The 14,408-nt window shown below is 43.4% G+C and overlaps 1 protein-coding gene across 1 annotated transcript in view; it reads left to right on the top strand.

The window, feature by feature from the left end:
- The first annotated feature begins 10,925 nt into the window (after positions 1-10,925).
- The window catches only part of LOC137439873 (transient receptor potential cation channel subfamily M member 2), a 132,336-nt gene continuing 128,853 nt past the window's right edge, over positions 10,926-14,408 (top strand). The window contains exon 1 of the mRNA XM_078768000.1: positions 10,926-11,057. Within this exon, the coding sequence (XP_078624126.1) occupies positions 10,932-11,057 (126 nt within the window). The 5' untranslated portion in view covers positions 10,926-10,931. The remainder of the gene's footprint in view (positions 11,058-14,408) is intronic.

The following is a 14,408-nucleotide window of genomic DNA, read 5'->3' as shown; positions in this document are numbered from 1 at the left end:
GCAAGCCAGTCTACCGTTAGATTCTGTCTCTTCCTGGCTTTCAATCTTTGTTCCAATCTTTCCAATCGACTTCGCTCAAATGTACCATCTCTTGGAAACTCCTCATCATGTCCCTTTGTCCACAAATACCAATTCTCGACCTGCCTTATAGCTTCGGCACCATAACGGTCGTACATATGATGTGTACAAGTACCTTTTTGTGGAATCTCTGGTTGTCCTTGTGTATTCTTGCAGGCTCCATTTCCCATTCTGCCTTTTATCAAAGTAGCGTTGGATGTGTTGTAGCTTGTTCCAGGTTCCTCTAAAGCTTCACTCGTACCTCCAGGAAGGATCTCTCCACCTGTTCACACGGTGATTTCCAGAGAGTCTCCCTCAGCTGTGGCTTTTGCACAATCCAATCTCACAGATCAGTATTTGCAGATGAGCCGGAGGGTCAGTATGAAATGGGTGAATCCTCAGGTGTCCGCTCTGTTGACGGGGAAATCACACAATGGTAACCGCACATATATATCTGTATATAAACTCACCACCTTGCTCAATTTTCCCAGGTTGTCTCCACATTGATAATATCTCGCAAAGATATCAAAGCTTCTTTCTTGAGACCGCATTTTCATCAATCAAACAATCAATATATTCAATTCAATTTATTCAGTTCAATTTATTCAGTTAAATTTATTCAATTAAATTCAATCAATTAGATTCAATCAATCAACAATTCAATCAATTATTCAATTTCAATTAATTCATCAATATTCATCAATAAATCAAATTAATCATTTTGAATGACTCCTTGCATAAGCCCTTTCCCCAATGATGTCAGGACAGGTCCATCCATTGACTGAGATCGAATCTCATCGGTCGTCACCTCTGGTTCGTACCTCATGTCAATTGATGAATCACCGTCCTGTCCTAGGGTCATATCTGACATATTTCCCCATTTTGCCTGGTCTCCACAAATTTTCTTTGCAACCACTAAAGGCAACTCATCCTTCATTCGTGAGACAAGAATATCCAATCATATCATTCAACTTCTTCCGTAAGTGTCAAGAATATCCAATCATATCATTCAACTTCTTCCATAAGTGTGAAGAATATCCAATCATATCATTCAACTTCTTCCATGAGTGTGAAGAATATCCAATCATATCATTCAACTTCTTCCATAAGTGTGAAGAATATCCAATCATATCATTCAACCTCTTCCATGAGTGTGAAGAATATCCAATCATATCATTCAACTTCTTCCATAAGTGTGAAGAATATCCAATCATATCATTCAACTTCTTCCTGAGTGTGAAGAATATCCAATCATATCATTCAACTTCTTCCATAAGTGTGAAGAATATCCAATCATATCATTCAACTTCTTCCTGAGTGTGAAGAATATCCAATCATATCATTCAACCTCTTCCATGAGTGTGAAGAATATCCAATCATATCATTCAACTTCTTCCATAAGTGTGAAGAATATCCAATCATATCATTCAACTTCTTCCTGAGTGTGAAGAATATCCAATCATATCATTCAACCTCTTCCATGAGTGTGAAGAATATCCAATCATATCATTCAACTTCTTCCATAAGTGTGAAGAATATCCAATCATATCATTCAACTTCTTCCTGAGTGTGAAGAATATCCAATCATATCATTCAACCTCTTCCATGAGTGTGAAGAATATCCAATCATATCATTCAACTTCTTCCATAAGTGTGAAGAATATCCAATCATATCATTCAACTTCTTCCTGAGTGTGAAGAATATCCAATCATATCATTCAACCTCTTCCATGAGTGTGAAGAATATCCAATCATATCATTCAACTTCTTCCATAAGTGTGAAGAATATCCAATCATATCATTCAACTTCTTCCTGAGTGTGAAGAATATCCAATCATATCATTCAACCTCTTCCATGAGTGTGAAGAATATCCAATCATATCATTCAACTTCTTCCTGAGTGTGAAGAATATCCAATCATATCATTCAACCTCTTCCATGAGTGTGAAGAATATCCAATCATATCATTCAACTTCTTCCATAAGTGTGAAGAATATCCAATCATATCATTCAACTTCTTCCTGAGTGTGAAGAATATCCAATCATATCATTCAACCTCTTCCATGAGTGTGAAGAATATCCATTCATATCATTCAACTTCTTCCATAAGTGTGAAGAATATCCAATCATATCATTCAACTTCTTCCTGAGTGTGAAGAATATCCAATCATATCATTCAACCTCTTCCATGAGTGTGAAGAATATCCAATCATATCATTCAACTTCTTCCTGAGTGTGAAGAATATCCAATCATATCATTCAACCTCTTCCATGAGTGTGAAGAATATCCAATCATATCATTCAACTTCTTCCATAAGTGTGAAGAATATCCAATCATATCATTCAACTTCTTCCATAAGTGTGAAGAATATCCAATCATATCATTCAACTTCTTCCTGAGTGTGAAGAATATCCAATCATATCATTCAACCTCTTCCATGAGTGTGAAGAATATCCAATCATATCATTCAACTTCTTCCATAAGTGTGAAGAATATCCAATCATATCATTCAACTTCTTCCATAAGTGTGAAGAATATCCAATCATATCATTCAACTTCTTCCTGAGTGTGAAGAATATCCAATCATATCATTCAACTTCTTCCATAAGTGTGAAGAATATCCAATCATATCATTCAACCTCTTCCATGAGTGTGAAGAATATCCATTCATATCATTCAACTTCTTCCATAAGTGTGAAGAATATCCAATCATATCATTCAACCTCTTCCATGAGTGTGAAGAATATCCAATCATATCATTCAACTTCTTCCATAAGTGTGAAGAATATCCAATCATATCATTCAACCTCTTCCATGAGTGTGAAGAATATCCATTCATATCATTCAACTTCTTCCATAAGTGTGAAGAATATCCAATCATATCATTCAACTTCTTCCTGAGTGTGAAGAATATCCAATCATATCATTCAACTTCTTCCATAAGTGTGAAGAATATCCAATCATATCATTCAACTTCTTCCATAAGTGTGAAGAATATCCAATCATATCATTCAACCTCTTCCATGAGTGTGAAGAATATCCATTCATATCATTCAACTTCTTCCATAAGTGTGAAGAATATCCAATCATATCATTCAGCCTCTTCCATGAGTGTTTGTTCATTCGCACGCACGTTCATTCGTTCGCACGTTCATTCGCACGCCGAGCAAGTCGCGTGCTTTGAGCAAGTGCACAAAAATATCTGTATATAAAATTCCATTGCCCGCTGCCTTAATCGCACACCCTGAGCGGGCAGCTCAGGGGTACGTTTACAAGTGCTAAGCAAATGTGCGTGTGCAAACAGGTGTACGCGCCCTAGTGTACGAATGTACGTGCCCTACAGACCTCGGAAAATCGTTACGTACGCCTCCTTGCCAACACTCGGTCCCAACTGCAGGCAAGCCTACAGACGCGCGTTTCTCAGTGACGCGTGTCAGACGAACTGGTGCATTTATTTACACAGCGAAAAAACCCGTATTTACAGATCGCTAGAGAAAAAAAAAACACGAATAATAGATAAAACCGTGTGTAAGACCTCTCCCAAATTTTGTCCGCTCATTCACTTTTCCTGATTCGCATCAAGGATCTCCATCATCACACAGCGTACTTAAATCCGCATTTTAATGAGAATTCAACAGGATTTTACGACTCAAAGGAAAAAGAACGAGCAGACCTTTTGCAGGACGATCGTTACAAAAATCGTTACATATATTAAAGTATTTATAATGTCGAAAAATCATATCTTAATTCTTACAAAATTTGGTTCTTTGAATAAATCACAGCACCGGGAGAACCAGCTCAAAAAATGGATCTTTGTGTTTATTCAGCACCCTAGTAATTGGTTCTTTGTGTACTAATTACACAGCACCCAGGCCCCGCTCATATGGATCTTTGTGCAGCGCTGCACAGCACCTGAGCAAAAGGGGTTTCATCTACATTTTCCTTATCCGGTGTACCATCCGTGATATTTGTTTGCTCATTCACTATTCCTGGTTCGTCATCAAGGATCTCCATCATCACACAGCGTACTTAATTCCGCATTTTAATGAGAATTCAACAGGAATTTACGACTCAAAGGAAAAAGAACGAGCAGACATTTTGCAGGACGATCGTTACAAAAATCGTTACATATATTAAAGTATTTATAATGTCGACAAAAATCATATCTTAATTCTTTGCATTTATATAATCACAAACTTTGCATCTTTGCAATGAAAGCAATTAATTCCATAACTCAATATTACCTCAATTTATATATATAAAATCCGATCCCATTAAAATCCCATATCTTGTCACCCTTTGCATTGTTGAAAGCAATTAATTCCATAACTCAATATTACCTCAATTTATATATACTAGGGCATGCCCGTACTATATATATATCTAAAATTATATCCCCCCCCCCCCCCCCTCTATTTACATGAAATGGTTTGGTCCAAAGCGAACGGCTTGCGAGTACGGTGACAATCCCCCCCCTCTATTTACATGAAATGGTTTGGTCCAAAGCGAACGGCTTGCGAGTACGGTGACAATCCCCCCCCCCCCCCCCCTCTATTTACATGAAATGGTTTGGTCCAAAGCGAACGGCTTGCGGAGTTTGGTAAAGAAATCGCCATAACGTGCACAAACGCGCAGGAAAGCGAAAGAATCGCAAATTAGTTTTAATTAGTTTTAAAACATAGTTTAACGCCAACATAGCGGCAACATAGTTTGCCAACGTGAAATAAATGAATACGCTCTCAAATGTGCCGTCCGAGGCAGAGTCTGTTCGGCACGTTCGGCACACGTGATAGCTCGCTGCTCTCTGATTGGTTGAATCGTTTTTTGGACATAGCTCGGTAACTACTTGTCCGATTAATATGAAACCTTGAAAAGGCACATCCTCGGGTCCCCAGCAATATACCTGGCAAGTTTCAAGTATATCGAACCCATGGTTGTCGAGAAACAGCGGTCACAGACATACAGACATACATACATACATACATACATACATACATACATACACACAGAGATTACTGGAATTATAGATAGATAAAATCCGATCTCATTAAAATCCCACAAAACTCTTCGTTGCTTTAACATCCAATATGAAAATTCTCATTTAACCCGTTCAAAGAACGTCCATTTCGCAAAATCGAACCAACCACAACCTTCGCCATTAATATATATTGTAAGCGTGCCGAATCAGTAAGCATCACCCCTCTTATGAGCCTCGACCAGAGGGTGGTTGTTACTCACAAACACTCGTCGCTAGCTGTTCCATTGTCTGCCGATTCCCACTCTGCTGCCGATTTCCACTGAGCCATCAGAGTGGAATTTGGAATTTTTTTTATTTCTCTGAGCTCATGAAAGTGGTGACAATGGGTGGTCTGCCATTGCTTTTCCACAAAAGCACTACGAGTTTTGGACATGGCGGGAAAACTGAAAAAAAATATTTATTTAAAATGGGTGTACACGATTGTACACGTGTACGGACCTTACCGAACCGGCAAACAAATCGCCTCATGGTGCACTTCATGAGCCGATTTGCCCGCAGATCTGGGCAAGGCTTTTAATACCCAGCGTCATGTCCTCGCAAGCTCACGAATAAATAGAATCATTTAAAACGTTTCTTCCTTGAATTACCTATGGACAATCACAAGTCCCACACACCAAATCCTCCATCTTCAGAATTCATATTTCATAATGGACAGATCCCCAAGACGTCATGCTTACCTTGGCGACGTCCACTCGAAATTCCAGCGGTGCCTCCAGATTGTCAGGGAATTGGTTGGGGAGACTCAAGACTCCAATGACCGGACACAGGTTTTACAAAAGGTCTGGTTTATTAACTGGTTGTTCACTTTCATTCCAATACCAAATAACTACCGTTTAACTCAATAGACCAGGTTAACTCTATTCGCATGGTCCTTCTCGTTCGGCCGATGTTCCTCCGCCATTCCCGTCGGGCAGAGGTTCTGATGATGAGAGCTCGTTCGTTCCGTCGGGCAGGGGTTATCGTGGCCAGTGCTCCTGAATCAAAGTCTGTTCTGGTTTATATCGGCACGCTTGAGTTAATCTTTTCTCCGCTGAAAGGTTGCTCCGTCATCCCGCTCGCCTTACCGGCACCAACTTGCTCCCCTCCTGCTGGGAGTTCCATTTACCAAACAATAGGGGGGTGCTCCAGCCTGGGGCTGTGACCAGGTGGACAAGAGATTACCATGTTCGGGCACATTCCTGACACTCATTTACGAACTCGTCTTTCACAGAGGTTGCAGGTAAAATGTATCTGCTTCGTTACCAGTCTTAATCAATAAGTTACCAGTGCCAATCAATAAGTTACACTGAGTTACACTTCCACAGGGCCATCGGACGGCTCCGTGCCAAGATGGTGCGTGGAATCTCGGCCAAAGTAAACATTCCCTGCACCGAATGCCGGACGGACCCAACCGCCGGCAACGAAACACCCGCATTCATAGCTCGACTTGGCGAAGCCAAGTTCTGAGCATGTAAAGACGCACCGAGGCTCCAGTTAAAGGACATTTGGTAGGGATAGAGAATTTGTGGATGGCAAAATTTATAGTGAAAGGTACCCGATGTGGTGGGATGGCAACTCTGCCATCCCTCACAACGGGGGCAAAGGAGCTATAGTTTAGGGGGTTTGGCAGTGAAAACTAGCCCGGGAGGGTTAGGATAAAATGTATAGGGACCTAGAAATGACCATAGGTAACGGTAAGGTTAAGTAGCAACATTGGACGGGTAGTGGGGACATAGAGAGGGTAGTTGGATTATAATGACGAGGGAGCGCAATAATGTAAGGGGCGCCTGGGAAGCGCAAGTTTCAGAGGGGAGTAGTTAGATCAGATGATGCCGAGTGTTTGAGGATCGAACAGAAGTGTATTGTGAAAAGTGTATGGGTGAGTAGTGGTGATTGTGTGTTGTGTTGACCAAATGGTCCAGGGAGGAAGGAGGGTGCAGGAAGCACCAGGTGTAGGAGTGATGGCACAGGTGTGCAAATACAGGTGTATGGAGAATGGTTGTATGGAGTATATGGAGTATAGAATGGATGGTATGGAGTGAGTATGGTGGAAACTGTGGAGTGGAGTGGATGGTGCGAAGGCAGTGGATGGGGAGGATGGACCCCATCACGAATACCCAGGGAGGGTAGTTTAAGAGTTAGGTAGAGGGTACAGGTAAATTGTGGTTGGATATTGGCATCTGTGGTGCGTGGTGGAAGAATGGTGTTTGGATGGGTGCATTAGTGCCGTGGAAATGGCTGGGCATGTGGCCTGTTCGTGTGTGTAGTTGAATGGACACTTCGCCACTGTTAGGATGTCGGCCAGGTGAGGCCGCAGGTGGGCCCTGGGAGCCGGTAGAGTTGTTGTGGATGGGGCCCGAGGATCCGGAGGACGGACCCCGGTAGCCCAGTGCCAGAGAGGGCACCGAGTGGGGTAAGCGCCAAGGAGGTCCTTCCCCAGTTAGATAGGTTAGGTTAAGGAGCAGGTAAGCTCGGAGGAAACTACAGTGGTGGAGGTGTGCAGGTGGGTAGACCTGCTGGGAGAGCCACACGACCCAGTCCTGAAATTGTGCAAAGGCACAGGGAGTTGAAATCGGGGGAGTGAGACCCCAAATTGAGGAAGCACCACAGTTTGGTCAATGGGAATTTGGTTCTTAAAACCACATAGAGTAAGATTGACAATGGTTTGGCAGGGAAAGACCCCGGGTAGTGTAAAGTGTGTTAATGTCATTTAGAAGGATAGTTAGGATTAAGAATCTCCTCGCACCATCTACATCCACTCACCTGCGGCGATGACGCAACTCCACACCATGCCATGGTTTGTTTTTATTATTATTTTTGTGCAAATGCTTGGAATGTGAGACGCATCATGACGTGGGTGTGACATTGTGCTTTGTTGTTCCATCTCTCCCTCCTTATGAGGATTGATGATGAATTTGAATGATGGCAAATTTTGGTTAGAGGGATTGTGGTGACGAATTTGGTATAGGGGAATATAGGGAAGACGAGACAGTAGTGACGAATTGGTAAGGGTGTAGGTTTTGTGTACATATGGGGTAAGGGCAAGGGTAGAGTAGGTAACAGGGGGGGTGACGTACGGTAGGGACGAGCTTTCTCACTTTGCTCTCCGTACGCACCTCATCTCGCATTGCCTTGTTTGATGTGTACCCTTGTGACCTTACCCCTCGCTCACCTGTCCTTTCTGTCTTCTTTCCCCGACCCATGGATCATGCTCTCTGGGCACCGAGGGGAGCGTGCGGGAGTCCGCCATTGAATGCCAGAACCCCCGCAACCAGCTGCTTGCATCGATGCACCACCTTATGGGCCACATGTCTGTAGCTGAGCACCACTCATGGACCCCACGGGTTGGGGCATGGCCCCTCTGCTGGAACCGGCCATGATGGCCCGAGATCTTGCTGGCGGACCTTGGTAGCATGGCACCTATGCCATACAGGTGAACCACTCCTAGTCGGCCCTGTGGGCCATAAATAAAAACAATGGACACGTTCTGTGCTTGTTTTATTATGTCCAAATAGGCCGCCAGCAAGAAGAACATGAAGAAAGACAACAACTGGAAGAATAACAATGGCCAGCAGAGGGAGCCGAAAAGGAAGACCAGCACCAGGGGTTTGTTTATTTTTATTGTGAACTGCGATGACTGTGCACTGGTTGGTGCTTTTGGTGCTTTATGGTGTTTTGGTGCGTTTTTGGTGCTTTATGGTGCGTCGATGCAGGGCAGGCTGTCTCCCCCCCCAAAAGAACAATCACAGGTCCTGGGTTAGTTTTGTAAATACAAGTAGCGTCAACTGTAACTAATGCTCCCCCATCGTTCATGTTGTAGTTTGAAGACAATTCCGCAATTCTGTTAGCTGTGGGCGTAAATCTGTTAGATAGGGTGCAATGCAGCAGGGGGACATACTTATTTGTGTTTTAAAACTGTCACACTCAGGGTCAGGTTAAATGTAGAGGGAACTACACCTACGTGCCACACTAAAGGTAAAAAGTTTAATAGGCCCGGGACGTGCCTAAGAGGAGGAGGGTGCAGTGTTGTGGATTTGAGAATTGTGTTGTGTTTTTTTTATTATTGTTGTAAGTGTAATGAAGCTTGTGTAAATATCACCCTCCGTGTTGTGTGCAAAGGTCAAAGGTCGTCCCTTCGTTAGTCCATATACAATCACGTAGCAAATCATAGATCTCCCTGTTCAGTAGTTATCTCCTTATTATGTGTATTAGTTTAAGGCTTTGTCTTCCATTAATTGACACTCCATTGCACCGAATTCAAATAAGGTAGATTCCTTTCCAATTCCCCCTTTTGTCAGCTATTTCCAACTGCGTTCACCGCTGCTGCTTTGGGGTTGCGGTTTTCGCCGCAAGACTCCATTAGCCACGAGGTAAACTCGGAGAAGAAGGGCGTTGGCCGCCCATCATCATCAGGGGTGGAGCAAAAGAGCCCGTGCCAGCCAACCGGCACTGCAGTGAGCGGCCCGGTAGGCGTGCCCTTGTAGCCAGCGGCTTGATCTCGGAAAGGGCAATAAAAAGGGCGACGGAGGGACTACACGGAGAGATGAGTGAGGAGGGCGCATGGAGCAGTTCAGTGAAGGAGGAGCTGAAAGTTGAGTTTTGACGTGCAGTTTTCGACCCGCTGCGGCGAAGCAATGCGACCGTGCGACCCAGATTGCGGAGGATCGGCGGCCGCTCACCTCGAGCCTTGCCGTTTACACGGACCAGACCCGCATCCTCCCCGCCTTGTGATCCCACCTCGTCCGTCCAGCCATCCCTCTGGTCCGAGCTGAACCTTCCCCCCTTTCCAGCCACTCGTGCCTGCCTTCATTTCCCATTCGTGTGAGTCTGTCTTTGTTTGTTCTGTCCTGGGTTTTTAAGTAAGACTGCCATAGGTAAGCTAGCGTTGCACTGTGTCCTTCTGGTCCGTCCCTCTTTCTGTAATTATTTTCTTATTCTTCCTTCTTCCTTGGTTTCTTTGATTGTGTAAATAGTAATTAGTAAATAAATCATATTTGTATTTCCTACCTTTGTTCTGCTTCTTCTTCACATTCGGTCGTTTTAGTGATTTCCCCATTGAAAACCTGTGGCGCGATTTTGGCCAACGTTCAGGATCGGGTTAGTCTCTGTTAATAGTTCGTGCCGCGGTTGCTAAACCGCTCGGCAATTACCATCTGTCCACGGACGCGAACGGGGTGGCGCACCTGCCTTTCCGGAGGTAGCTGTGCAGCGTCAGGAGCGGAGACGGCCAGTGAAAATAGAAGGGGGGATTAACCCCCCCCCCCCCCCCTCTAAGGGGAGTGCCGTACTCCGTTTCCGTAACAATATTATCATTGGGCCTACACCCTGAACTAGGTGAGTATTGCTTAACATAATATCATCACTTTTTCTATCTGAAACATTGCAACCTTGAACACAGTGTCAATAAATACAATTGCAGAATTATACAAATTGTTTCCTGGTATGAGTTTTGTGAAGTTTCACATGTTATTGCATTCATTTTATTGAAGTGTTGGTTGTCACACATGAACTTGCGTGTTAGCCAATGCTGTGGCCTTGCGTTTGTGAGTTTAAATATATACAGGGTAACCTTAATATACTAAGTAATCTTCATTCCAGATATTCCAACACCAAACTTGCTGATTAAATGGAAATGAACTGTGGTTTTTCAGCGAAAGCACCGATATATGCAGTGCGTCATCCAGCCGTGCTGACGTCACTCTTGACTCTTGACAGCTGCATTGAATAGTTTTGACATCAGAAGGTCCTCATGGATCATATTGTGGAGATTTTCTGGTAGAATGATGGGCAGATATGTAATCATTGATAAAACGATGACTCTTCCCTGACCTGCTGTAGATCAAGACCAATGAAGTGATGAATTATTCTGCGAGAAGATACGATAAAAATGGCGAGCCCAGAATCTCATGGGTGGGCCACAAGACTCAGCCTGACATTGGAAGAACACCACACAGCCTAGTACCACTTGTTTGCCCAACAAAGGTAATTGGCTTGTTGTAAATCCGTTTTATTAGCCCATCCCGTACACAGAAAGAGACGGGGTTTTGCAATCACTTCAGTGTGTGTGTGTGTGTGTGTGTGTGTGTGTGTGTGTGTGTGTGTGTGTGTGTGTGTGTGTGTGTGTGTGTGTGTGTCCGGGCCGTAATTTTTTTTACCATTTGAATTTTGTCATCACATTTTCACCAAAGCTTTATTATGATAATACGTAGAAGGCAAATTAATAATTTTTTATCCAATTGACCTGAAATTTAAAGAATTTGCATATTGGGTCAATTAATTGGTTCACCAATCAAAATGTACAAACCGATTGTTTTTTTTACATCAAAAGGTAAAAGGTCAAGGTTGCGTAAAATCACAATTTTCACCCGATTGACCTCAAATTTTAAGAATTTGCAAATTGCATCACATAATTGGTTTACCAATCAAAAGCGAGAAGGTGATTGTTCTTTTAGATCGAAAGCTCAAAGATAAAGGCTGCATAAAATCATCAAATTTCATTTTGTGTTTTTTAAAAAACTGTTTTCTTTATTTTGAGCACACGGAAGAGGAAGAAGACGTCTTAATACAAATGGACGTGGACAGGCTTTGCATTTTCAGATGCTTTCTAGTTTACTTTAATAATCACACTTGCATCCCTTTCCGAACATGCTCATTTCCCTTGGAAATACTTTCAACAGCACAGTGTTACTCAGTTATTGTAAGATTAAACAGCACACCCAAATGAAACCAAATAACAGGTTTAATTAGACAACTACACCTGCTCTTTATGGGTTCAATTATGCAGCCACCTCTTGCACTTGCCTGGGATCATAGAACACCGTTTGTTCATTATCGAGGTGGATATATATATATATATATCTATTGTATACAGAGTAAAGGCTGGTGCAAGAGCTAACATATTGTTACAGACGCGGATGAAAGATGTTATTTTACCGAGCGGTTTGGTATTACCGCGTCCGAACAGTTACTCCCCGATTAGAACCCGATTTCACCCGAACGTTGACCAGATCGCTCCACAGATATTCAATCGGGAAACCTCTAAAACGACCGAAAGAGAATGAAAAAGAAGAAGAAGACAGAGTACGGAGGAAGAACAGATTTATTATACACACACAAGCAATGGATGGAAGAAGCAGTCACACAGCGAATTGTTAACTTACACTATTCATGTTACTTAACCCCAAGACAACGAGTAGGACAGACGACGTTCACACTTACACAGGGGATATTGCAGGCAGGTAGGGCTTGAGGTGGATTGCTGGAGAGGGAGGCGAGGTCGGAGGCAGCAGCTCTTAATTCCTCGCGGTTTTGGCGGGAAAACCCTCCGTCGTGTATCCGCTGCTGTAGACGTCACGCGCTGGCTCGGCACACCTGCTGGTGTCCTTCTGGTGGAGCCGTCTCCCTCCTTTCAGCGCGTCTCTCCAAAGCTGGTTTCCTTTCCGAGTACCTCTCCTCTTTGGCTTGGAGCGTTTCGCATCTCACTGCTCCTCTTGGTGCCGCCTCTTCGCTCCTCTCCCAGGTCATCTCCCAAGTCATCTGATCTCTCATCTGGTAAAGCAGTCCCTTACAGTCGCTTTTATCACCTCGGGCGGAATCAAGCCGCCGGCTCCGAGGGCACGCCTACCGGGTCGCTCACCGCGGTGCTGATTGGCTGTTAGGGCTGGCTCACTCCTCCCCTCTATGACGAGGTGGAGACACGCCTTTCTTCTCCGAGGTTAGCACATGGGCAATGGCGGCTTGCGGGATTGAACACAACTCGCACCCTTTTTAAAAGAACTTTGGAGAGCGGAGATGTTTGGGGAAATTGCAAGGGCCTATGCTTATTTTGTTTGATACAATGCAAAGTCAAGCTAGTGGGAAACACATATTTAGCCTACATAGAATAAGGAAATACACTATTTAAAAAGATATATCGTGACCTGCGTGTAAGTTTCATGGAATTAACTAGGAGGACGGCTGCGACCATTATTTACATTACCAGGGTGTTACCATACTTTTGTAACGTTCACATTGTAACGTTTTCACATTCGTTACACTTCCTCCAAAATTGTTACACTTCTCAAAAAAAACCGTTACACTTCTCAGAACCGTTACAATATTACACACTAAAACAGGCACAGACCCATGAAACATACAATAAACAAGCATTCTGAGTATTGCACTGCAATACATGTCCCCTACCGGCAGTCTGTCGTCCGGAAAGCTGTTGGGGAAATTACCAAGGGTTATTTACCCACAGGTTCTGAATCGTTCCCAATCGCTGATTACCTCAGGACGGGCTCACCTGTGATTCACACTCGGGACTTCGATTTATACACCTTGCAGACAGGTCAGCAGAAGCACAACAAAATAAGTTATTGATAAAGAACCTTTCGAGTCGCTAAATATCAGTAATTTATTATATTTTCCAGTTCACGATCAATGATCGATGTATATATATATGTTGCTCGGCTTGGCTCCGCCCCTCCCGAAAGCGCGCGCGCTGTGTCGCGCTGTTGACGTTCGCGAGACGAGACTGAGGGAGCACGGTGCGGCTTGAGGAGAACGCTAGAATAAACAAGAGATGTCCATTTTTAAAAAATATTTTCGTTTAATTAATGATATCTGCCAAACCACGCGCCCTATCGCAAATTCCAAAAGGACATTTTAGTAGACTGACATGCTGAACAGATCTGTGAAGTTTCCCCTTGATTGGATCAAAAATGAGGGAGGAGCTCGGTTTTAAAGGTTCATGCTTAAAAACGTCATAACTCTGAAACCTTGTGACGCATGACGTCATGCTCACTGACTTTTTTGTTCGTCATAGGTATGCGATTCTGCCTGCAAAGTTTGGCCTCGATCTGTTCAGCCGTTGCAGAGAAAAAGGGGTTTTCGTGTTTTCACGAAAAACAATATGGCGGCCGAACCACGTGACCTGTGACGTCATAATTACCATTACAATATTCTACAGACCGAGTACCCCCTACGGTAAAAATTTGATCTCAATCGGTCTTATTATTGCAGAGAAAATCTTTTTTAAAGGAAATTAAAACTTAAAATGGCACTGAGTTAAGGATCATCAGAATTCCCAAAGTTCAAAGTGCCATAACCTTGTCAAAAATGATCGAAACGTCGTGAAATTCGAACTTGATCTGTAACTTATCATGAGGAAACCAGGTGCAAAGTTTGAAATCATTAGCATTAAGAGTTTAGAAAAAAAGTCTGGAAAACTGTTCTTTGCGTGATGGACTGACGGACGGACGGACAGACTGACGGACTGACAGATGGACAGACGGAGGGACGGCGTGCAAACGTATGGTCCCCTCCGGTGTACACCGGTAGGGGACTAATAAT

Source organism: Myxine glutinosa, chromosome 14, assembly GCF_964187855.1.
Source record: "Myxine glutinosa chromosome 14, kmMyxGlut1.1, whole genome shotgun sequence".
Classification (NCBI taxonomy): domain Eukaryota; kingdom Metazoa; phylum Chordata; class Myxini; order Myxiniformes; family Myxinidae; genus Myxine; species Myxine glutinosa.
The sequence above is the reverse complement of the archived record's forward strand: the minus strand, read 5'-3'. Positions and strand labels throughout refer to the sequence as shown.